The 24,833-nt window shown below is 37.8% G+C and overlaps 1 protein-coding gene across 5 annotated transcripts in view; it reads left to right on the forward strand.

The window, feature by feature from the left end:
* The window catches only part of NAV3 (neuron navigator 3), a 253,829-nt gene that overhangs the window by 133,112 nt on the left and 95,884 nt on the right, over positions 1-24,833 (forward strand). For 4 of the 5 annotated variants that reach the window (XM_042890140.1, XM_042890143.1, XM_042890144.1 and 1 more), the window contains 3 exons: positions 8,462-8,577; positions 21,423-21,531; positions 21,931-22,314. In XM_042890140.1, the coding sequence (XP_042746074.1) occupies positions 8,462-8,577; positions 21,423-21,531; positions 21,931-22,314 (609 nt within the window). Of the gene's footprint in view, positions 1-8,461; positions 8,578-17,002; positions 17,036-21,422; positions 21,532-21,930; positions 22,315-24,833 lie in introns of those variants that run through there. The other variant, XM_042890145.1, reaches the window with a different exon arrangement.

Raw genomic sequence — 24,833 nt, forward strand, 5'->3', positions numbered from 1 at the left:
ATGGCAGTGTTGTCACAGATTTATGACATTTCATTGCATGATGGAGAAACCTTATTGCTCTTTTAAGCTTCATCATGATGAAAAATGTATTTGGAATTTGAAAGGGTGATATAAGTGTGCATCTTCCAGCAAAATTTTGTATTAATAATCTTCTATTTGCTTCAGACAAGCAGTAAAAGAGACTGCATTTGAAGTTAAATCTCACATGAAAATACATTTCTCTGAGCCAAGGTCTGATCTCAGAATGCCATGAGCCCAGGGTAATAGGCCAACTTTAATGAGGTTTTTTCAATGTATATCTCTGTAACTGAAAGCTGAATCTGACCCACAAATATACAGTAACTGCATTCCTTACAACTCTCAAGGGCTTTGTGATAGTACACGACGATTTCACAGAGGAATATAAATATAACCAAGGATAAAATAGTCGTATTTCCAAAGTCAGCAGATTTATTTTTGAGGACAAACAGCAAGTAGAAGTGTACACAAAGCTAGGGTACTATATTTACATTTTGTTGCTTTTAAATCTAAATGTTTTTTGAGTGATGTCAACAATTTATACCTGGAATTTTCAGGTACACTTGTTGGCTACTGGAACAGCTTTATGGATCAGTGGGGTAATAAACAATAGTTACCATTCAGACTAGCAGGCTTTTTTATAGCTAGAAAGAATGTCAAGACTCAGTGAACATCTATTATAGTCCTTGTAAAATGTTTCAAAATAAATTAATAAAAAAGATAATGCATTTTATCCAGAAACCTGCAGAATTCATCCAACTGCAAAACACTACCGTAGTTAGTATAGGCTATCAACACAAGGCTAAATAGACAAGTGCTTTTTCTGGTTTATCACTGACATCTGTGGATTCCGTATATTTGGCAATGATCAGTTATTAGCTCTGAGGATGTTAGTGTAGATTTGTGAGTAAAAGGAATTACTCCAAAGAGTTTCTTTGAGACCAGCGTGAATACTGAGTACTTGAAGAGTTATCACCGCTCATGGCTTCAAATAGAACATTTTCACTGCTAATGGGCAGAATGGGATAGAATAGGCTATTTCACTAGTAGGTGCTGAAATGATACATTGCACTGTTGGGCTTTGCACTCTTAGTGCTTGGTCACTATCTGATGCCACATTGTATTTATGCCTCTTAAACACCATGGCATGGAAATTCTTATGGGATTATTACTTCTTTTCAAAGATTAGCAACAGTAAAAACTGCAATTGACATAATCTAAATGGATGTAATTTAAATTCTTCCATCCTCATCAGAAAGTAATTATTTATTGTGAATATGTTATTTACATCTCCTTTAATGTCCTCTCTGAACTTGCCTGCAGGGTCCAATGGATTTATGACAGGCTGAAGGAAATGTAATTTGTTTGCCAGAAAGCTTGATAAGAAAGATGCAGCAGGAAAAACAACTCAAAGGAGGGTGTAAGAGATTGTATTTTTTTGAAGTAAACCAGCCCCTACTTTAAATTACACATTCTTCCATGCAGACAGAATTAGAGGAAAATGGAAATTACACCATCTGCCAGAATCCGTTGGACTTATATCAAAACTGGCTGTAGAATTTGGTCATATTCCTAGTGTTGCTTAAATTTCAGTTGGAGAAGAGTAATACAGAAGTTTAGTGCTTACTGGGTTATACTGAAAACAGGGAAGGAAGACACAAAACTGAAAATAATGTCTGAATCTTTGTCCTAAAATCTTAATCAAGTAACAGCTTAATTACTCAGTATTAGGAGTTCTTAGCTTTCAAATATATTGCTCAGAAGTGTAATATAACTGGTACTTTCAAACATTTTCTTGCAAAAACAAGTGCCTGTTGTATGCAATTATTGTTCTATTTTTCCAAATTATGGAAAGATTATTTTGTTTTGATAAAATGGGAAACAGAACAGTCCCAGTAGTAACGCAAATATTAGCTTACTCCATAATGTAAATGCTTAGTTGACATAAATCATCTCAAACCAACAAGAGGAATGTGAAAGGATTGCAATTAGCACTTGCTGTGGACTTGCTAAAATACTAACGGAAATTTTTTTCAGTAAAGCGTCAAGTTCTATCACATGAACTGTCACTTAGTTTTATTTTATTGATTCCTGTAGTAACTGCTGATTAGAATACAGAATTTGAAGTGCCCAAATCCCAGAGGCTGCAGTGCTCAGAAAGTATTTAGTGCCTTACATTCTGAAGGTTTAGAAGCTGCAGAAAAGAATTAGCCAACTGCTCATCATCCTGTTGTGAATTGATTAAATGTCACTCTTTCAGGTAAATTTGTCAGTTAATGATGGACACATATGAAAGAACCTTTGGTACTGTCTGAATTGAGACCACTCAGAATTGCTATTTCAATAGCAAGAGGATGAAGCTGATGATTTCAGCAGCCTAGTATAGAGAAGATGGAGACAGACTCTTCAAAATGCAAGATGATAGAATGAGAGGTAGCATGCAAGTTACAACAGGGGAAACACTGATTCAATCTTAGAAAAATATTTTCACCATGAAGATGAGGAGAATTTATCAGGTTGCCCAGAGAGGTTGTGGAAGCTTTGTCCTCAGAAAGGGCTTAATCAAATGAAGCAGTGAGCAACTTCGTGTGACCGGATCTGTTTTGAGCAGAACACTGAATGAGATGGCTTCTAGACCATCTTTCTGATCTAAATTATAATTTGGAGAGGACTAAAGTGTTCACTGTACGAAGAGAAAATAAACATAATAAAGAAACACGTTACCAGGTACTAAAATCTTCCCGTCTCCTTTCCTATATGATAATTGAAACAATTGTATTACCAGACCATAGCTTCAAGGGCACATAGGAACTGCATAGCTATGACAGATGGAAAGGAGGATATAATCTGGTTGCACTTCTGGAGGCACAGTGAAATTCAATTCCAGTTGCTTTTTCAGGATGTTTTTGTACCAGCTTAAGGAAATAATTAAACTACTCTTCAAAGATCTTGAAAACACAGCACCTGCAGGGCTTGTAGAAACCATATTTGTGTCCATGTTTAGTGACTTGAAGTCATAGACTGTGGAGTTAGAATTAACTTTTTCTAAAGGATGTTTTATCAGATAATTGTGTTTGTTAATAATAGGTTGTGCTGGTAAGCATATTGCAACTCTTAAAAATACGATGACTCAAATTTATACTGCAGTGCTTTGTTGATGTCTATTATTTACACTACTGCTGTGAAATTAAAGCAACAGTCACTACCAATATTTCTCAGTCATAGGTAGCACTAAACATTGCCATATAACATCAGTGTTTAGAAAAATCCTCCCATTTTCTCATGCTTGATTTTCAACTAATTGTGCAAGAAAAGTTTCCAGTGTAGAGGAGTTGGCTTCAAAGGTAGAAAGGAGGGTAGCAGGGGAATAAATCATTTAGGCACATACTTGATTACTAAGTTAAAACATTAGCCTGATAACTTAGTTTCCCACTGTTTACAAGCTGAAGTTATTCTTTCACATGTCATACAGATTTCTCCCTTTGACTGAATAATCAGTAAAATGTAGTAGGCCAAAAATGATATTCCGAGTCCTGTTTGGTCTTCTGTCACTGGCAGCCCTGTAAGCCTTTATCATATAGCAACTATGCTTCATCTTAAACTAGATATCCTCACTACTCCAATGGGAGGTTTCCTTCAGTAATTCCTTCGTCTCACTGTTAGAAATTAGTTACAAACAACACAAATCAGAATGCCTCAATTTATTATTTTGTCAATGTTATCCTTTAGCTTAAAAAATTGTCTTTCCTCTCTTGAATTTGTTATCACTCTTTTTAAATGCATCAGAGAATAAGCTTATCCCCATTCTTGTCTTTTGTAAGGCTAAACCAAATTATCTCTTTTGTTTTCTCTGAGAGTTTCTTCCTTCCCATGATCGTCCAAGCAGCCGTTCTCTGCAGCTGTTCCCAATTTAATTCACATGTCTTGAACATGGGTGATCAAACTACTCATATTCCAGAAGTGGTCCTGCCAGTTTGTTACACTCACAGCAATACACATTCAAGACAGCTGCAGCTCAGAGAGCTGTTGAGGGAAAAAAAAAAAAGAGAAGAAAAGCAGCACGTTAATCTGATATCATGTGAAATGTGAAGCAGTAACCAAACAAATCTTTGATGTTATCTGTGTTTATTAAAGGTTGGCTATTTTGTTAGAGACAGGAAATCACTGACTCTGTTAAAGACAGATTATTAAGTAGTGTTTCAAATTCTGTCCTTAATTACTTCTGTACACAATCATTTTAATCAAACTGAATGAGCTTGTGCAGGTGGGATTGAGAACAGAGTTTGTCCCATTAAGCATGTCTTAATCTCTTACAAATAGGTAACATGTATTTCAGTGAGTTGGGGATAAACTTATTCTGATTGCCACGATTAAAATAGAAAGCAGATTGTCTTGATTTCATGACCGCTGCTTAAATGAACCTAAACTGCAGATACATAGCATTGGAAGAAGTGTCAACAGGGTGTTTTGAAAAAACTGAAAGTCCTCCTTGATGACAAGAGAGATGCAAGTATTATTTTTTAAAGGCAGTGGGCTACAAATAGGTAGATGATACAGGTCCATTCATTAAGATCCCTGTCTAATTTTAGTGAAAATATATTTTATTTACTGTTTGCTTGCCTGGAGAATGATGTGTGCTGCAGTACTGCAGAGGACATTTGAGTCATTCATAGGGTTAATATGACCCACAGAAAGAATTAACAGCCAGGAATACAGGGGAAGGCAACTCTGGCAATTTCACCTTCCTCTTTTTTTTTTTTTTTTTTTAAATAAACCATGATGTTTGAACTAAGCAAAGAGGCATCTACATCAGTAATCCAAAGTATCACACCTTGTGATTGGCTTTGAGGAAAACAAACTTGATGTTTCAGGTGCCCTGTCCATACCTGGACCTCATTGTTTCCCAGGAGATGCATGATTTTGCTTGGAAGCCTTTTACCACTAGACCATCTTCAACCCAGGTGGTCTAAACTTAGCTCCAGAAAAAAAGACACGGCCTTGGCCATCTTGCACCAAAAACAGGGCTGCTGTGGAAGTGCTGGCTGTTGGCAAGATAGGTGGAGGCCTGTTAGAGAAAGACCTGTTGGTGAGGCCCTGTCCACAGGTTCCTCCTTGGGTTACTCAAGCACAGTCCTTGAGCAGGTGCTTTTTGGCCGAACACTTCCCCTGGCAAATAACTACCTTTCTTATATAAGCAGAACTTCAACTGTTCGAAATCCATAGTCCTCTGTAGAATTTCTGCTGTCACTTTGAATAATTAGAATCACTGATGTTTTTACTAAATCGAACATTAAATTGATGAATATAGTCAGTAAAGCAGTTTCTTTGTAATGTGTTTTCTATCAAATCAAATTTATTTTACATCATATTTGAGCTTTCAAGTCTGAAGTAAGATAAAAGAAACGTTTCATGCTTCTTAGATCTGTTATTTCAGGCTGCCTGTGAAGTTAAGAAAACCTCATTGCATTTACATTTGGTTTGTGTTTCTATGGTCTTTCTAGAAATTAAACATTTTTTAATTATTGGTGTTATGTGATATTACTTCTTCAGTATTTTTAGCTTGAGACTAGATTTTGATGCTATTTTTTATGTCAGAAACTGGATTTTGTGCTGTGGTTCATCCCGCCAATTGGATTCTAAAATTTGAAATGGGAATCTTTGCAAGTATCTCTTCTCATGGCATTTTTTTAACATCTCCTGATTATAGCTGTATCAGGTACTTGAAAATGAGGAAAACAAACAAACAAACAAACAAAAAAATATGAAGAACAGAAATCATAGAATCATAGAATCATAGAATCACAAGGTTGGAAACAGCCTATAAGATCATCCAGTCCAACCGTCTCCTCATCACCATTGCCACCACAAGTACTAAACCATATCACGCAGCACGTCATCCAGACAATGCACTTTAATTGCTGTTTGGTATAACTCTGGAAGGTTTGATTTGACCTGAGTTGAACAAGTGAAAACTTTTACACATTGTCATATTAGGTGAATAGATGCTCTCATTCTGAAGTTTTCTTTACTTACCTCACTCTTTACTTATCTGTGCTCTTTTACCTATAGGGGAATCCAACCCTTTTAACATGAGCAAATATATACCATATAGTCAGTAGTGATTTTTGTATTAGTCTTTGTTGACTGTACAGACAATGCTATCTGACAGAGGGTAGTCCAAATCACTGAAGTTCTGTGCTTATCTTTCTCCCCATTCTCTAGATTGAGGAGTGCAAATGTTGGATACTGGTGTCTAGTGAGGATCCAGATCAATTAATCCCTTTTTTAGTTACAGAAAGGCAAATAATTAAGAATAGATCCTTTCAATCCTCTCTTAGAAAATAGCGTACATAAGGCTCTTGGTCAGTCAGAGAGGGGTTTACATCCCCTGTCTGGGCTAATGCAGTGATTGATGGAATAACAGTTACACAATCAGGCATGCAATGCCATAAGGTCAGAAGGTGAAAAAGGTCCTTTTCCACTTCTACACAGAAGTGGACTGATGTGAAGTCCATATACATTTACAGATGTGGCTAGAAATGTTTGAACTGTTCTCAGCTAGCTGAGGGCCCTTAGTGCAAGACCAATAGAAGCCTGCACGTTTCTAGTGTTCCTCTTAATGTCAGCCTTTCTCTGTCTCTAGTGCTTGTAGCATAGTTTTTTGAGATTAATGAAAAGAGTGCAGAGCATTTTGATTATCTTTACTATTATTGTAAGTGTCTTTTTCTGAGATGTGATTTTGGGCTGACCTTTTGTCCTGGGCTGATCCAGCACTATGTGTCATCATAAAGCCCAGACAGAGCTTTCATGATCTGTCAAAGTTACATTCAGTGAAAGTAGATGTGTCCCTCATTCATTTTGATGATTTGAAGCAAGACAGGAAAGCAGGTGGGGCTGTGGGATTTCAGTTTATTACTGAGATCACTGTCCTCACACAGTAGATGTAAAATCACATTCAGGGTCAATAGGACATGTTTGACCTTGAACTGTGTGCTGCATATGTGTTTCCAGTAGTGTGAAAAGGGAAATAGTAGACGAGAAGCAAAAACTGTTTTTGGAGGACTGTTGTTTATTTCCCAAATCTCCAAAGTGCAGAAAGAGATAAGGAGTGCACATTTCTGTTTTTAAGGTCAGAGTTAAATGACTGAAAGGATTACAATCAACAGATCTCAGCATGACAGAACTTGCTCCATTGTATATACATATATCTGTTCCCTCAGTTATTGCCATGAATTACTGAAAAAATCTGTGCAATATGTAATGAAGAAAACATTAACAAGAAAGTAATTTTATGACACAAATTGTCGTAGAATTATTTTGAGTGATAAGTTAAATGCTTGTGTGTTGACAGTTTAGTTGGTCATTAGAAACACAGTTGTGAATTTTAAGACTTGAGCTATAAATGTAATGCTTTAAAATTGAGATATAAATATTTCACCAGTCTTTCAAGGAATCAGAAGACTGAGTGTGTTATTCGTGTCAGAAAAACTGGAGAAAATTCAATGGTAACTGAAGAATGTTTTCCATTTTATTTTGAGAAGTAGCTGGTATTATCTTTAGTTGCATTCTTTTACTGTATACAAATGTGGTACAGGTTGCTATTTAATGTCATCATGATTGAATAGCACGTGGGTAGGAGAGATCACAGAATCACAGAACAGCTTAGGTTGGAAGGGACCTTGAAGATCATCTAGTTATGCTACAGTTCTTCATTAGGAAGAGATATAATTGTTATGTTCTATATTATAATCTATGTATTAGTGTATTCTTGCTACTTACAATTATGCAGTGGCAAATAACTGTATCCACTGTATCCAAAGTGTACCCATTATAGTTTAGCCATTAGCCCATTTACCCATTATAGTTGATACCCATTATAGTTGATACCTACAGAAATATGCCATCACAGAAAGTGTGGGCTATATGTTAGTAAGTAAATGGAATCACTTTTTATTATTCCATTTCCCCAGTTATATAAGGAGCATTATCGAAAGAAGCTGCACATGGATTTAAATATCTAAGCCAGATTTCCATTCCATTCTTGCCTAAGCTTCTTCACACATGGCCTATCTCACTTAGTATTTCAGCAATGAAATACAAGTTTTCATTTCCCTTATATATGTCTTACCATGTGACTTAACAGATTTAAATGGATTTTGCCTATATCTGGTTGACTCCTGCAAAGAAAAAGAAAGGAAACAAAATGGTTCCAAACTTCTCAGCTTAAGCTCCTGAGTTGTTTTTGAAGAGACAGAGTTGCAAATTTGTCTAACTGGAGTCAAACTAATTCAGTAAGAATGTGACATTCATGGTTTTTTTCTCCGTATGTCTTTACCTAGGATGTATATCGAGATATAATTTTAGTTTGAGCTGCAGCTACTGTTTGTTTCCATTGATATCTGTATGACAGATGATAATAATCCATCTTCTTGCTTGTTTTCAGAACTCTTTCAGAAAATGACAGTACCTCTTTACCACCTGCTGATTCCTGCACCAGTCCTACTAAAATGGATTTGTCATTCAGTAAGACTGCCAAACAGTGCCTAGAGGAGATATCTGGTAAGTGACAAAGAGTCAGAAAAAGCCTCAATTTTGGAATTCTGTGCTTCTTTGTTTATATATATTTTTTTCTTACCAGGAGCTTTACAGCCACTGAAATAATATTTCTGACTTCTGTTCGTGAGTGGTTTTAAGTATATAGAAAATTTGGATCATACACAGTTACTGTTTCACATGCAAAACAGAACAAAATAGAACAGTTCAATTGGAAAGGACCTTCAGATATCACCTCTTCAGGACTATCCAAACATGAATTAAAGCATGTTACTGAGGGCATTGTCCAAATGTCTCTTGGACATTGATGGGCATGGGGCCTCAACGACCTCTCTAGGAAGCCTGTTCCAGCATTCAACCATCCTCATCATAAAGAATTTTTTCCTTCTGTCTTATCTGAACCTCCCCTGCCACCCACAAATTCTGTCATTGGTTACCAGTTCCTTGACTAAACTGATTCCTTCTATTCTGTTCTGCTCCTTCATCGTTGCAGAAAATGGGCTTTCATAAGTGAGGGTTCCGAGTCATTGTTACTTTTAGAGTCATACTTAATGCTTCAGAACAGCCATGGGAATTATACTTCAGCATGTTTGATATCATGTTGCATTTAAGACCTTCAAATTAAGTCATAACACCAGAATTGAAACATTAATGACAGAAAATTATATTTTTCTTTTTTAAATGAATAATAATGAATTTATTTAATAAATAAGAAAATGAGCAAGTCCTTATTATTGTACCTGTATTTTAAGTTACTGCTAGAACTAATCTGGTACAGGTTCTGTTCTGCAATTCCTTGTAAAACTGGAGTAAAGGCTTTATTTCCCTTGTTAGGTTACAAATGTGAGGGATTTTTTTTTTTTAAATCATATTGGAATAGCTCCTTTGAAGTCAACAGAGACCTACTGATTTACATTAGCCCATGATCTGGCCATGACTGCCTACGGATGCAAAAGCAATGTGTGTCATAGCTGACTTCTTCATCAGGACTGAAGTGCATTGCAGACTTGTGTGGGAGTACTTTCAAAAGGACTCTTTGACAGAGTTGTTCTTTTTTTTTTTTTTTTTTTTTCTTTTCCCTCTAATCAGCATTTTTATTCTCAGTATCCCTTTTACAAGAATAAAAGGTGAAATCCTGTCCCTGTGGATTCAATTTTAGTTTTGCCATTTTACTCCAAATTTTTAACACTCAAATAAATTTAGAACGAGTCATTCATTTCTTACACAGGATGTAAGTCACTTTAAAATACTCATTTGACACATCAGTCTAAAATTATCTCTGTACCAGAAGGGAAATCAGATGCCCAGGATTTGTGGGACTGCCTTGGCATTTAGCTGATTCATACTGACATTGAGCTTTTGTCCTGGTTTGTCTTACTGCTTTCAAAACTTCTGTAAGTCTAACATCCCTTATTTTATAAGAAATATGTCACCCTGAAGCTTGATAAACTGTTCCCTGCAGGTGACAAGGACCTGTTAAAGTTATTTTACAGCAGTAATTCTTAAAGTAAAAAAAAAAAAAAGAAGATTCTGAATTAATCCAGAAGTCAGATTCTTCGGTCTTGTAAGTATGAAGAGTGTAAATTGAAACATTTAATGCAATTCAAAGGTTGCTTCAAGGAATTATCTACTGAGATTATTAAAAAAAAAAATCAGTTCAGTACTTGCTGAAATGATCAAAAAGGATATCATGTCTCCTGGCCTTTTACTGTTCTGAACAGAAGTGGAACAGTATCAAAAAGAAGAAAAAAAGCATAAAGGGCACTAGGCATCAGAGATGTTTCTAAGCTGATTATTCAGACTTTGGCATTAGCAGTTGATTGATGTAACAGGCAGCAAAGCAGAATCACTGGGAAAATATGGTTCAGGGCTTTTGTGCAGCTGAAAACAGATGTGTGTCACCTGTAATTGGCTTGTAACAGCATAAATGGCTCAGATGCTGCATTTGCTGAATACGTATTTGTCTGCTTGGTGAACTATCACCAAGGCATTGGTGACTCTGCCATTGGTGAACCTGCATGAAAAAAAAAGCTCTTTCAAGTGGCTAATGTCTTTCTCAGAAACCTTCCACTGTTGCTGTGTATGAGCACATTCTCTATATCATCTCAGGTTTCTTTTTGTAAATTGGTAGCCATATGCACTAGCACAATTTATTTGTAGGCAAAAAAGATCAATGAAAATCATGCAAGAGACTGAGCATCTGGAAACCACCGACAGGCTATAGGAGAAGGTTCATGAAGTGCTGTCCCACCTATTTTATATCTTATAATTCATCAGTCTTTACAGTTTTTTATGGTGCCAACTATTGATAAGGCCAAAATATTAAAGACAAAGATATCTTAATCCATATAATTGTATAAACTGTTTCACTACTTTCATTATAATTACATTCTCCTGTTCATTATTGCTCACTGGTTGAACGTTACTGTCTCTTAACTAGCCAAGCAGGTCATATTGGAGTTCCTAATCTACTTCAGGGTAAAATCAGCCGATCAGTCTTAAACATCTCCATAATATAGGCAAAATTTGGATGAGAACAAAATGATTAAAATTCTTAAAATAAAATGAATTTCTTTGTTTCACTGGTGAAATGTGTCAGTCATGGCTCTGTTTTCTGTGCCTAGCAATGTAGTTCACAGCCTTTCCTCAACAGTGGTGATAAGAGAAAGTAGGGAGGAAAAGTGAGAAGCTCTAGAGGTAGTTTCCAGCTTTTCTCTGCTTCATATTCCTCCCAGTTTCTAAGGCAGTTGGTTTCTTTAAACAGCATTCCTCTCTTCCATTGATGTTGAAAGGATGGCACATAGTCAGAGTGTAGCTGGCTTTTTCCACTTATGAGGGCTGCTCTGAAGTAATGCTTCCTATTTTCTTATATTGGCCCATGACCTCAGAGGCGGAGGTTGGTGATATGGCAGTAGAGGTTGAACCTTCCAACCAATATTCCATTCCGTGTTGTTGCCATATAAGAGATGTCAGCAGAGGGGCTGTCTGACAAAATAGTGTCTGACATGGCAGTATGTATAAAGCAAAGGTGTGTCTCTGAATTCCTTTGCGTAGAAAAAATTGCACCCATTGACATGGATTGATGATTGCATCAGTTATGGAGATCAACCAGTGGATATGAGTACAATGAGTCAATGGATGGTGTGTTTCAGTAGTGACAGCAACAGTGGGTCACTTCTGCTGGTGCAGATTTTTATGAGTGCAGGATGCAGGCTTTTGTTCATGGCTGGTGAACATGCACAGGTAGTGGGGTTGATTGTTTGAAAAACAGTGTTTTTGCTGTATCAGTTTTTTGTGCTTTTTGTAGATGCTGAAGTTTCCATGGCAATAAATAGGAGGTATTTTGGAGCACCCTACCTATTTCTAGCCTGCTATTGGGCAAGTGATGATTTGGTTTTACTTGTAGAGCCATGGGACAGGAGGCTGGTGCTGGAAGGTGAAGGAGATAGTAAGGCTGGTGCAGACATGAACTCTCAACAGTTACCTTGTTAATTCGAATAGTCACTTTCTTCTTTGGCTGTCCCCAGCCCGCTGCCATAGCTCACTCACCATATGTCTTATGCCTAAAGCCAGTTCCGCCTCTTGGTAGAGCTACTGTAAGCCTGGGTTTCTCCACAGTTCCTCCATCTCTGCTGGGAATGTGTTCCAGCTGTGATCTCAAGTGCTTCAGAATTTTTCCCTCTTTTCTTTTTGGTGAGAATTCCACAGCTCAGCAGAGCACTCCCAGATGTTTCGATGGTCGACGTGCAGATCAGCAGCACAGCACACATGCAGTATGTGTAGCACCTCCTGCACACTTTGGGGGCAATATTTCTGTATGTAGTATCTGTAACATTTATCAGTTTCAGCAGAAAATTTATTGAAGAAGGATGTCAGTAAGTTAATTAAAAGTGGTACATATCTGTAACTACAAAGTGTGATTTCATGAAATCAGTGATAATATTTTATTTTAGCATTAATCAGAGTTTAAAGCAAAATGTTTAATTAAATAATTATTCATGAATTTGCAAATTTTGGCAAATTATAAAAAAATCTGAAGGATGAAGCAGAAATGACAGTAATTTAGTTTGAGTTATGTGCTAATATCAATGACGGTATTCTCATAACAGTATTCAATTTTCAAGCTTTTATGTTACTGTGCTTCTTTTGTGCTCTGAAATAGAAATAGAGAAAAGAGAAGAATAGAGAAATGGGGGAAAAAAAAAGAATAGGTATGGAAATAGTTTACCAATTTTTTTTCAAGTAAGCTTCACTGAAGGGACTCATAATGTTATGCATTTGCAGATCTATTACATAATTCATTTGAACAACTGCTAATGATGTGCAGAGGCTTCAGAGAACATCTTATCTGACAGCAAAAGTTGTCCCAAGTCTATTAATGGTTAAAATCATTTCTATAATTCCTTTTATGAAAGAGATGGTAAATACAGTGTCATGCATTACAGTGACTGTGATGGAGTGGGGAAATTCCCTGTGCTGTTCTTTATTTAACCATGTTCCCGTGCGCTGGGTGGGGAACACACTGAACTGCGAGGTGGTTGGGGAATAATGCTCTGTCATGACATTTGCTTTCTTCTGGTCTCCCATACTGTGCGGTTGGTTTAGAAAGATTTATTTATTCATTGTTACAGTTTAAAATGGAGGTATGAGCTTTACAAAAGTGCTTTTCAATAAAGAAAGCCGAGAATTTCCACACTACAGTTTTATGTTTTGTCAAATAACAGACTGCACAGAGGTGTGGTAAAGCAGGAGAATAAATCCAGAACTCTTTGCACTGACAATTTGGTCAAAATGTACATGTGCATTTGCTCTATCTAAGGATAGATCTGTATACCAAATGAGGCAGTGGGATTCATAGGAGAAAAGTTTGTGTACTCTTATAATTGAGGGCTGTAGTGTAATGTTTGTATACGTGAGGGCTGAATGAAGAAACCAAACGCGTCCATATCCCCATGTTTCTCTCACTGTGTTTTTAATGCACAGAAGGAAAGGGTAGCTGCCAGCTATGCTCCTGGGGCCACCACAGAGCCCAGCTGTCATTTTTATTCTGGACTTTGTCCCATGCTGCAGCTGGGCTGCGGTGGGTAACTCTGAGGATGCCAGGCCAGTTTTGGTGCTTCTGTGTCCGGTGTGTCTGTGCAGAGAGCTGAGTGCTTCTCTAGGAGAGCAATGCTTGGTGCTGCCCACAGAGCTGGAGCCCCACTGAGAGCATCCCCACCAGCTGCTGCTGCTGGTGTTCACAAGCACGACTGCAGAAACCACCAAGGGCGTATGTGCCACTAGGCCAAGCAGACCATGGGAATTATGTCAATGGTGCAACCCTCCAGGTGTTGCTTTTCAGACTTCACATGTGAGAATTAATCATATCAGGGTGACAGTTTTCTTCTGGTCCCATGACTCTGTGGGTTAGGTGGGGGGTAGGAGTGGGCTCTCTTCTTGACGCTGTCTTTCTAGGAATGTGTCAGTGATTCAGTGTGGAAACTCTCATTGCTTGAGACTGCTGACTCTTCTCTCAGTTCTGTGTTTATGAGGGTTACCCAGGAAAAAATGCAGTTTTCCTTCAACATTTTTTAAGGAGTTTCTCCCCCTGTTCTTTTATTTTTTTTAATGTTTTAAAAACTGCACTGAGAAAGATAAATGCAAGGAATGCACTGAGGCTTCTCTTTATATGCTCTTATTCCTGTAGAGAATCTGAATACTTGATAATTCTTAGAGTGGCATTTTCAAAGGTTACCTCCCTGTCAAAGCTTCCCGGGTAGGGATATGAGAGAAGCGATATATTGTTACATAAAAAAATCATCTTTGAAGATTTCTACATAATGTTTTATGACACCAATTGCTCTTAGATAAGGAAATTTGTATATAGAAATTAGGAGTTTTTTGTTTATCCTTCTACCATTTCTGGAGCTTACATCTTTTTCCCTGTGAGAAAAGGTATATATTAAAATGTAAAGTCTTCTTTTCCTCTTGATGTTTTATTTAAAAACCACATTTAGAATTGAACAACTTAGTTCAGACATGACATTGAGTTTCTTTATATGAAAATTACTATTCCATTTAATAGGATTTCTTCAGAAGATTGTGAAACAATAATTTAATCACAGCTTTTTAATTCTATACTAGAGTCTGAACCTCACAGAGATGCAAACAAGGTATATTTTAAGAGTAAAGAAACAAAATATTTCCTTCTATAAATCATCTTGCTGGGTAGTTGCTGTTGTATTCTATTTATTAGCTTCCTTATAATCTTAAATTACATTTTCTAATTTATAAAAGAAATTGCAAGGCTCGAGGTCCATTTGCAAATCTGTTTTTAGCTTCCTGCACAAGGACTGGCAGTGATATGGAAGAAATAGTTCATCATCCTTACCTTTCTGGGAGAATACTAGCATTTGCACTGAGCTAGCTCTGTGACTGTAGCATCCCGTTCAGGTGGAGCTTTGTCTTGAAACCTGTGGCACTGTAAACTGGGCAGAGGCTTCTGTGTCTCCGGTTTAATTCACCAGGATGTTTGCTGCCATGGCAGCCAGCAGCATTCGCTGCAGTAGCAGAGAAGAGTCATATATCTGGGAATGCAGGTTGAATACTAAAATGCAAGGAGGCTTGTGCAGAGCTTTGCTTCAGTGGTTAATTTTGGCTCTTTATTGAGCTCTGACGTGGAGGCTGTACTTGCAGTTCTGTGTCAGCCCATCTGAACTGAAGAGCCGTGCGCTGGGATCAGTCATGATCTGGTGAGAGAGGGAAAAACGCCTGAGATAGCACTTGTGCCTACTTTGGATTTCAGAGTGCAGCAGCCGTAGACAGAGATGCAGGCCCACCACTCCGATGAGACCAGTGATTGGATGGAAAGGGGAAAACACGGTTGGCTTTTGGGATTACTTCTGTGCTGGAGCAGAGTGTTTGATCAACTCTCTTCTGCTTGAGAGAAATCCAAGTGAAAATGACTGTAAGTACTGCAGATTAATGTGACAGGAGAGAAGTGGCTTAGCAGAGACAGCAGCGTAATTTTAAAGAAAATGACTGTGCCTGTCTAGTCATTTACAGTGTGTACTGTGCATGTTTGAGCTGTGCTTTTCATTACACGTGAAAGGATGTGCTCCCTGGGATGTGCAGTATGTGATGCTGCAAGGGTCACCTCCAGACCGTGCTGAAGAACTGAACTGCTGTCCATCTCGGGAATATGAAATCTGACTGAGGCGAAGCACAGCTGGGAAGATGCAGCGATCTGCTGAACTGTCAGTGTTTAAAGGCAAGGAGGTTAGGAGAGGGTGTGTTCGTCTTCAGAAGCAGAAGTCTCTAACCAACCTCACACTCATCAGCGAAGGGGAGAAAAGGCGACACTCATATAGGGAAAACTGGTTTGGAAACGCCTCCAAGTCCAGCCAGAGTTACCATCAGCAGGAGGCAGAAGCTGAGAGGAAAGGCTTGCTTTCCAAGGCACTCTCACGCTCAGTGCACTCCCTCTGTCAGCCTGGCCTCACCGCACCCCAAGCATTTCAAGCACTACCATCTGCTGGAAGCAGGACTTTCAAGAGGTCTGGAGACCGTTGTACAGATGAAGGCTTTGGGATCGGTAATCAGGAGAGGGGGAAATCAGATGATGAAAATGTATCCTGCACAGCTCATTTTGCTAGCAGGAACTGGGCAGAGGAGGAGGAGGAAGGCTGCTTGCGTGAAGGAACTGCACATCTGGATGAAGATGTCATAATAACGATGCTGGGGGACTTAGAACAGGTCCTTTATACTGATATTTTGGGTAAGTTCATGTTGTCTTCAAATCAGGAAACCCGTGAACTAGCACATTTCTGAACAGAGCAGATTTTTGATCTTGACAGTGATTTCATGAGACAGAATTGGGTTTGTTTGCAGTAGTATGCAAAAACAGGGTCTGGTCACTTTTTCCTTGTTTGCTTACTCTTATATCTAAAGACTGTGAAATGAAGACAATTGTCCAAATCATTTTTGATGGGTGCATGGGCAGCAATAATGTGTGAATAATTGAGCGTAGTTTTCTTAAGCTGTTGGAAAAAAATAAGGTGAAACACTTAGGTACTATTAGTTCACTCTAAAATTAATCTCATGGCATTCGTTCCCATGAGTTTTAAACCAAACCTTGAATTCAAGATTCCAATTTATAGCAAATGTGTCTTATAGCAAATGGCCTACGTACAAACTGTCCATTACTGCTGTTCCCTTCCCTCTGTTGATAATTTCATCCATATATGAGGAACTGTTAGTGCCAGGGTTTTACAGTTTTGCTGTATCAGTGCATGCCAGAGAGCATTTGAAATCCACTGCCATAGGTTCTTCAAAAGGCTTCTGTATTACTGGCTTTACTTTTCATCTCTCAGTGCTCAAAGTGTTCATTTCTAGAGCTTTGTTCTTTAGCCTGCCAAATGGTTGAAATGTCTTCTTCCTTTTCCAAGGTCACCCAGCATGCATCTGGCCTGGAGGCTCTTTTCTGGTGGGTGTGCTAGCCTTGATTATGTTCAAACTTAGGACAAAATGTTTGCTGTACATGTAATGTAGAAAGCTATCATCTCCAAATGACAATGAAACAAGCGCTCTCTTTTTATGATTAACCTAGTAGACTATAGCTGTATTCTAGAAGATATTTCTTCTAGAGATTAGAAGCTTGTTAGCAAAGGCAGCTGAACTCTTCACCTTCTCCAGCTTCTCTTCATCTATCCTAGAGCAAATCTCTCTTCTTTGTGAGCCTCAGTTTCCCCATCTGCAGAATGACACTGGTACTCTCATTTGTGAATGAAGTTTATGTCTAAGAGTAAAAATTCTCTGCTGCTTATATTTGAATCCTTTAGTGAAAATCACAAAATTAATGCAATTATTATTCTCTCATTATCTGCTTTGGGCTGTAATTATGTACACTCAAGTACCAATATGATTCTGAACGCTATTTTTACATGTTCAGTGTGGGTAAGATTGAGAATAGTAAATGTAAAAGTTTAACCTAGGTGATCATTGATTTCTGTAAGGTGCTTTATTTTGTTTCCTATGTGTGTATTTCACACAACGGAAGAACAAACAGTGTTTCTTAGAAACTTACTGAGAGAAGCTGTAATGTTTCACTACTAACAGGCAAGAATTTGGGAGGCAAATTTTTGGGATGTTTATGTTTAATACCAGTGATAAAGCTACAAGTGATTTAAGGAGATTACATCCATGAGGTCAGTAAAATATCTACATCCAACTTCCTTGTAAGAGGAACAGTATTTTGAAAGAAAGTTTGCCCTGGTTTTAGTCATTCTTATCCCAGTCTTTTTGTGCATGAAGCAGAATGACTTTTCTTGTGTGCAAAGCAGAGTACTTGAGATTACAAACCATTTCTGATATGTGAGGGCATGCAAATATAGGTAGACTGCATGATGGCAGTGCCTATTATTATAACAGGATGTCAGGAGGAATTTGGGATCCCTTTGAACCTATCCGTTGTGTCCCAGTCCTTCTGCAATAAGCACATAGTGGCTGTTCTGGCAAACAAGGTATAGCTAGCTTTCAGAATAATGTGTACACCAGCCCTATGTTCTTCTGTGTGGAAGACTTTATGTACATTAGCAGCAACAGGAAAGTCCTGAAAATGTAGATAATGTCAGGTTCAAGTCAGGTCTGAGAGTCTCACACTCACCACAGAAGATTTTTCAAGTATTGTGGTCAGTTGTTTATTCTTTTTGACTTATTAATGAGGGATACAGCATAAGCTCATCAGTCCACTCGTAAGAGAAAGACAAAAAAATAGTTATTTGTAAAACAGTATCTATGATTTCTAACTGGATCATAACTGGAATGTTATGATCTTAAAATACTATGTAGTGCTATGAGTACTTACATAGCACTATATAGTATTTTAAGATCATAACATTCATAACATTCCAGTTCTATCTCTTTTAGAAAAAGTAGTTTTGATATTACCCCTGTGTGACTGAGACATCAAAAGAGATTAAATCTCAGAATTTCCACCTTTCCAGGGGATAAGAGTGCTACTTTTTATGATGTTATCTGTCTGAAGATGAGACATTCTCTGTGAAAATATATTTTGGCAGTTTGCCATATAAACATACTTTTTTTTCTTTTGCTATTGCAATTGCACCTGAAGGCTTTGTTATACTAGTTATTGTGCAATATATATTAAAAAAGACAGTTATTGTCATTGTTGCTGCAAGAATTTGCAGAGTTAGCATACAGCAAAGGACAACTGGCAAGGATAAACAAGGAAGGAAAAGACAAAGATACTGTATGTGCAGATTATATTCAGTTCCTCAAATAAATACAGAGGTAAATGATTGCTTTGCCTTAATTCTGCCTGCCTACACTCTGAGATTTATCTTTCTGTGTTAAAAGAATATTGTCTCATACCACCAAGCTTATGATTCACTTTTGGTTTGAGGCAAGGTAGGGAACAGGCCTGGAGTTTCCCCCCTGTAAGTATTGTGGCAGGAAGATTCACTTTCACTCCTGAAAGTAAATTTAAGTGCATTTGCCAGAGGGACAAAGAGCAATGGCAGTGAAGAACTGTGTGCATCTGCCTGGAGGCTGTCCTGGACAGTCAGCCTGAGCTCTGTCTGGGCTTTCAACAGTAGGCTCAGTCTAACAGGATGATCTCCAGCACAGCTTTGGCATGAAATCTTCTGCCTCACAGGATTTTCCAGTATGGCACAGAAACCTCTGCAAATAGTACATGGGATCCATGCATGTACTGATCAGCAAGGTGCTTGACTAACAGATGCCTAGCCTAAAACACAGAACTAGTGGTGGTAATTTCAGCGAGTGTGAACATTTGCCTCCTTCAATGCACACAGGTGTCTTATTTTAAGGAGCAAAACCTTCTGGGTGGGCATGCCATCAAGGCGAGATGGAAGGTTTGGCAGCAGTACTTGTCTCCACCCCACTGTTGGTTCCATGCCACTGAGCCAGAGGTTTGTGGATGTCTGGCCATGAAATCACTGTGAAATTTATTCAGAGCAATAAAACAATTGGGATAGCACTGTTTCCTGAACAACTACTGGCTGCAGCAAAAGGGCAGAAGATATAGCTGGTCGTGGGGTAGTTGGGAAGTCCTCAAACTGGCACTGCTGCAAAAGCTAGCTTGACATTCTACCAGAGCTGCAGAATATATTGAATAGTACTGTACATCCTTGGGCTATCAGGGAAGAAAGAAAGGGTATGCAGAATTTATATGCAATAACATGTTTCCATTAACTGCCAAAAGTTTCTTAACTGCCTGCATAGTGCGCAGATGACAGAAGCATGGAGAGCACAGTAGCAAATTCAAGTTTGTCCTTGATCTGAAAGACTTCATCCTTTAGACAAAAATTAAAATAAATAAATGAAGTTAACCGTGGTTAAAATAATACCATTTCTTTCAGTGGGTTCTCTCTTGTATTTGAAATAAATGTCTCTATTCAAATCTGCCTATTGTAAACCCGTGTTAAACAAATGTGGTTTTGATACAACATAAACTTTGTATGTTTTACTCAGGTCATCAAACAGACGTTGCATTTAGATTGTCTTATCAGGTTATTTTATTTGAATATTTCCCAGCTCTCTTGTCCCCAGACATGTTTCTGTCACTTAGATGATACACCATGCTTTTCCTTGGAGCCATCATCTTTGTTGAATTTATACTTGTATAAATCCACATATCAACATGGGAAGAATAGGGATGGGAACAGAATGAGAAATGCAGCAACTTAGATATCAATTTTCATGTGTATTTTACATTTTACAAACGTGAAATATTACAGTGCTACATAGTATTTTGTCTATGTTTAAATTTCTGATCTTGAAATTTGTACAGTGTTGAATTTAAATTCACAAGACTATGTCATGATGGATGTGTTCAAAGATGAAACAGTTTCTCAATGTTCTGAAAATTCCAGAAATAAAATAGAAGATTTTTCTGGATGGGAATGTTGGAATCTGGAGTTAGATATTAGAGATGTGTCTAGTGACTGCATGATATTGTAATTGATGGTAACTTTCCATAATGAGTAGGATTGACAAAGTGAGGTATGACTTCAAATTTGTCATGGATGGAGTAAAAAAGAGAGGACGTACAAGACCATCTATTCCAACAGTACTTCTATTGCCATTACTACCACAAGCTACTAAACCATATCTCATAGCTCCTCATCCAGACACCTCTTGAACACTGCCAGGGACGGCGACTCCATCTCCTCCCTGGGCAGGCCATTCCAGTTCCTGACCATCCCTTGAGAGAAAAGGTTTTTCCTTATGTCTAATCTAAATCTCACCTGGCACAACTTGTGGCTATTTGTTGCATCCCTGCTGAAGGCTGCTAAATTCCATAATCGTGTAAACGATTCACATACTTAAGAGTGTTTTGACTTTTAACCCAAGTAAAATATAATAATAGAATAATCTACTACTTCAGGAGCCGAACTGTTAAAGAAAGATGCTTTGAGTACTTTGAAATAGTCTGGATGTTAAGTGCAGACAGAAGAGCTGCTGTTAAGTCATTCTAGTTCTTTCCAAACACAAATTTACTGTGGCTTTATTTCTTGCCACATCATGTAAAATGTCCAGGAGGAAAAAGAAGCTGTGTAACATCTCAAGTGGTCCAGGGTTGCATTTTGCTTTGATTGTAGAAGATAAAAATCCAAACACTCTTAATCTGAGTTTCATTAATAAATTTGTGCCCTATCAGGATATTTCATTAACTTCAGCATATGTGGTTTTTATTACTGAAAGAAAGAGGTTTTGTTTTTTAACAAGAGACAGAGATGTTTACAATTATATGTATGTTTTCTCAACTATTTAACATGATATATTTGTATGCACTTAAATTTATGTGACTTTCGTTTTATTTCTTTCAGGGGAAGACCCTGAAACAAGAAGGATGAGAACTGTAAAGAACATAGCAGACCTGAGGCAGAATTTGGAAGAAACTATGTCCAGCCTTAGAGGGACCCAGATAAGCCACAGGTAAGCTGCTTTTGTGTAGACTACTTAAATATCAGATTATAGAAATGTGTTATTACTTGCTATATGAATTAGAGACTTAACAAGGGAAAATTAACTATAACACCATCCGTATTGTTTTCTAGACTCCCTCAACCACTTATAAGTGACTTCAATGAACTTTTCTGTCAGTGTCTTATGCAATCATTCACAAAGATGTTTGTTTCATATACACATTTAATAGCCTTTAATAGATACTTAATAAAATTTATTCTAGATTATTTACAAGCAAACATTTTTATCACACAAATGTGTGTGCCTGTGGACAGACAGACATGCACACACACACAACTTTTTTTAATACTCCATCCTTTCTCCCAGGATGAGAGGAAGCATTCTGACTTCTCCATTTTGTTTTGACAGCACATTGGAGACAACTTTTGACAGCACTGTGACAACAGAAGTGAATGGAAGAAGCATACCGAGCTTGACAAGCCGATCCACCCCAGTGACTTGGAGGCTTGGGCAGGCCAGTCCTCGGCTACAGGCAGGAGATGCCCCATCCCTGGGTGCCGGGTATCCTCGCAGCAGCACGAGTCGATTCATCCACACAGACCCTTCTCGATTCATGTACACCACCCCACTTCGCCGAGCAGCTGTTTCTCGCCTTGGAAATATCTCACAGATCGACGTGAGTGAGAAGGGAAGCAGTGATTTGGATATGTCCTCTGAAGTTGACGCTGGTGGCTACATGAGTGATGGGGATATCCTTGGAAAAAGTCTCAGAACAGATGACATCAATAGTGGGTAAGCAGCACTTTCTCCTGTTTGAACTAACATCAGATTGGCAAGTTCTTTAGCATCTTCCTGAAAAATTCTGACATACAGGTGGGAGCTGCATTATGGATGCTAATAAAAATCTATGTATTAGAAATAATAGTAATAAAAATAAGCCCCTAAGTTGCCAGCAATGTTCCACCTGCCGTCAAATCCAGATCCTTCTCTTTCACATCAATATGAATTTGCAATGAGCGTTGATAAGAACACAGGTATATTGCTTTGGAATTTCTTAGTTGTCTGGTAAACCATCAGTTTTCACTACTTGCCTTGAGATGGGTTTTCTGGCAGTATTTTTATGTTTTATTAGAGATGGTAGATATGGAATTGGACCCAGCTAATGAAAAGCAGTTGCTGACAGGCCTGCCTTTCTCTGTTAACTGCTTTGCATACTGTCATCTATACTCTGTGTTTCAAAATGATGCTGCAGTTTTTCAGCATTGCATATCATCAGAGCGGGAGGAATATCTTTTGATGGAAGAATAGAATGGTTATTATCCTGGTTTATCCAGGAGGAAGACTGAACATTACATATAAACATATTTTTTGGCCAATCAATCGATTGACTTTGAGGTACAGCATTCCTTATGATACCAAGAGGTTGACCAAAGTACTTTTTTCGTGTGGAAGTTGAGTTTCTCTATAAAAGAATTTTTTTTTTCAATTTTCAGTTTTTTGAAAAGTAAGTTTCTGACTGATTTGTAAGTATATATAGTATAAGGGTGTTTATGCTGAGATAACAAAAAAATATACAACTTAGTTTCAAATTGCTATAGAGCAATTCTTACTCCTGTGCATCCTATTACTTCACCCCTATGTATGTTAAAAGTTTTAAAGCATTAATTTTTTTTAAAAAAGGCATATTACATTGTTATCCATACATAAATTGCAGTTCAGTGTTGCAGCAAATTTTATTTTAGGTGACAAGTTGGCTCCTCAAAGGTTCTTGGTGGTTGAGGTTCAAACATTGGTTTGAACGAAGTCCCATAGAGCCAATGGCCTTGTCACCCTGCACTACTTCACTCTGCATACATTTAGGATTATTTGCATTTAGGACTGTCAGTCTAATCTTTTGTTTTGAAGTATAGCTATGATAAAAGAATGATAGCTGATGAAATCAAATATGATATGTTCCTAAAAGGAAATCTGAGTTTGTAATCCAGCCTGTGCCTTGATTATACCTCATATACCCTTATATATACCTCAAGCAGCACCAAAAGACTGATTTCTAGAAATACCATAACTGTAAAGAAAGCGAATTCGTATATCTGTTAACACACTGTGTCAATTATGAAAGGAATAGTACTGATAAGCCTGCCTGGAGCGTAGCATTAGTGGCTAAAAAATTGGATGCCATATGCATGTGTGCTAGAAAAGACAATGAAACGAAGAAAACAAAGAGTAGGTCTTGACTACAGTACAGAAGCAGAGAAAATTAATATTGAAAATGTAATAGCTTAATGTCTGAAGACCTTTTATAATAAAGAAAATATAAATTCTGCCTTTAATGGATGCATAGATTTATTTAAAAAGATTTCAAAAAGAGCGGAATCCTTTGCAGTGACTGATGAGTTGTATTAGTTAGCTTATCACTTTAGAGAATGAATATAGTCATCTTGTGTGACTTTTCTTTGCATCAGTAATAAGTATGACTCAATAGACAGTAAGTTACAGTGTGCTCAGTTAAGGTTTTTAGGTGTGGTAAATGTTAAAAGCAAGTTAATAAGTTCAGAAAATTCAGAATTCATCGAGGCATATAAAGTCTTATCTTCTTCATTCCTCTTCCGTTTTCAGTTTAATTACTTTAAACACTTGGGGATAGGAATGCAGCAGTAATTAGAATTTAGCGTGAGGGAGGCCTGTTAAGAGACTTGTAATATCTCTCCATTCAGGCCTTACTTATAGAGTACATAATCCATATAGACTGGTTTTCACTCAAACCACAGCAAAATTTAATATGCAATTTAAGAACCTTGGAGTGTATTGCTGAATATACCCCTCCTAAATAATCTCTCAAAAAGTCTCAAAATAAAAGGAAAATCTAGTACCTTAGGAAAAAAATAATTAAAGTTATCTTCTGCAGGTTTCTGATATCAGACTTTCAGAAATCCCCTTCTGAACTGCAGATCCCTTGGCATTTAGTTAAAAATAAACAAACTAATCCTTTGTGTTTTAATGTATATGAGGTTGCCATCATCCAGACTGCCATTCAGTTTGCTGTCCCAAGCTGTTGGTGTCTCACAGGGCTTCCCTACCACAGCTTTGAACTCTTAAGTCTGGACCAGTTCACATCACGGGGGTGATGATGGGTGTTGCTGGACTGCTGTGTCACTCCCTTGGTCTCCTGGATTGAGAGATCAGTTGATTTGTACTAGATCAGCTCCAGAAGGAGACATGGAATGAGGGCCAACACTACATCTGGAGCACCAGTGGTGTGTGTGAGTTTTGGCTTGTGCTTCAGAGTCTGTGTAGAGTTATTAAAGTCAAGT

This window comes from Lagopus leucura, unplaced genomic scaffold (genome assembly GCF_019238085.1).
Source record: "Lagopus leucura isolate 7727_CA_CO unplaced genomic scaffold, USGS_WTPT01 Super-Scaffold_100159, whole genome shotgun sequence".
Taxonomy (NCBI): Eukaryota; Metazoa; Chordata; class Aves; order Galliformes; family Phasianidae; genus Lagopus; species Lagopus leucura.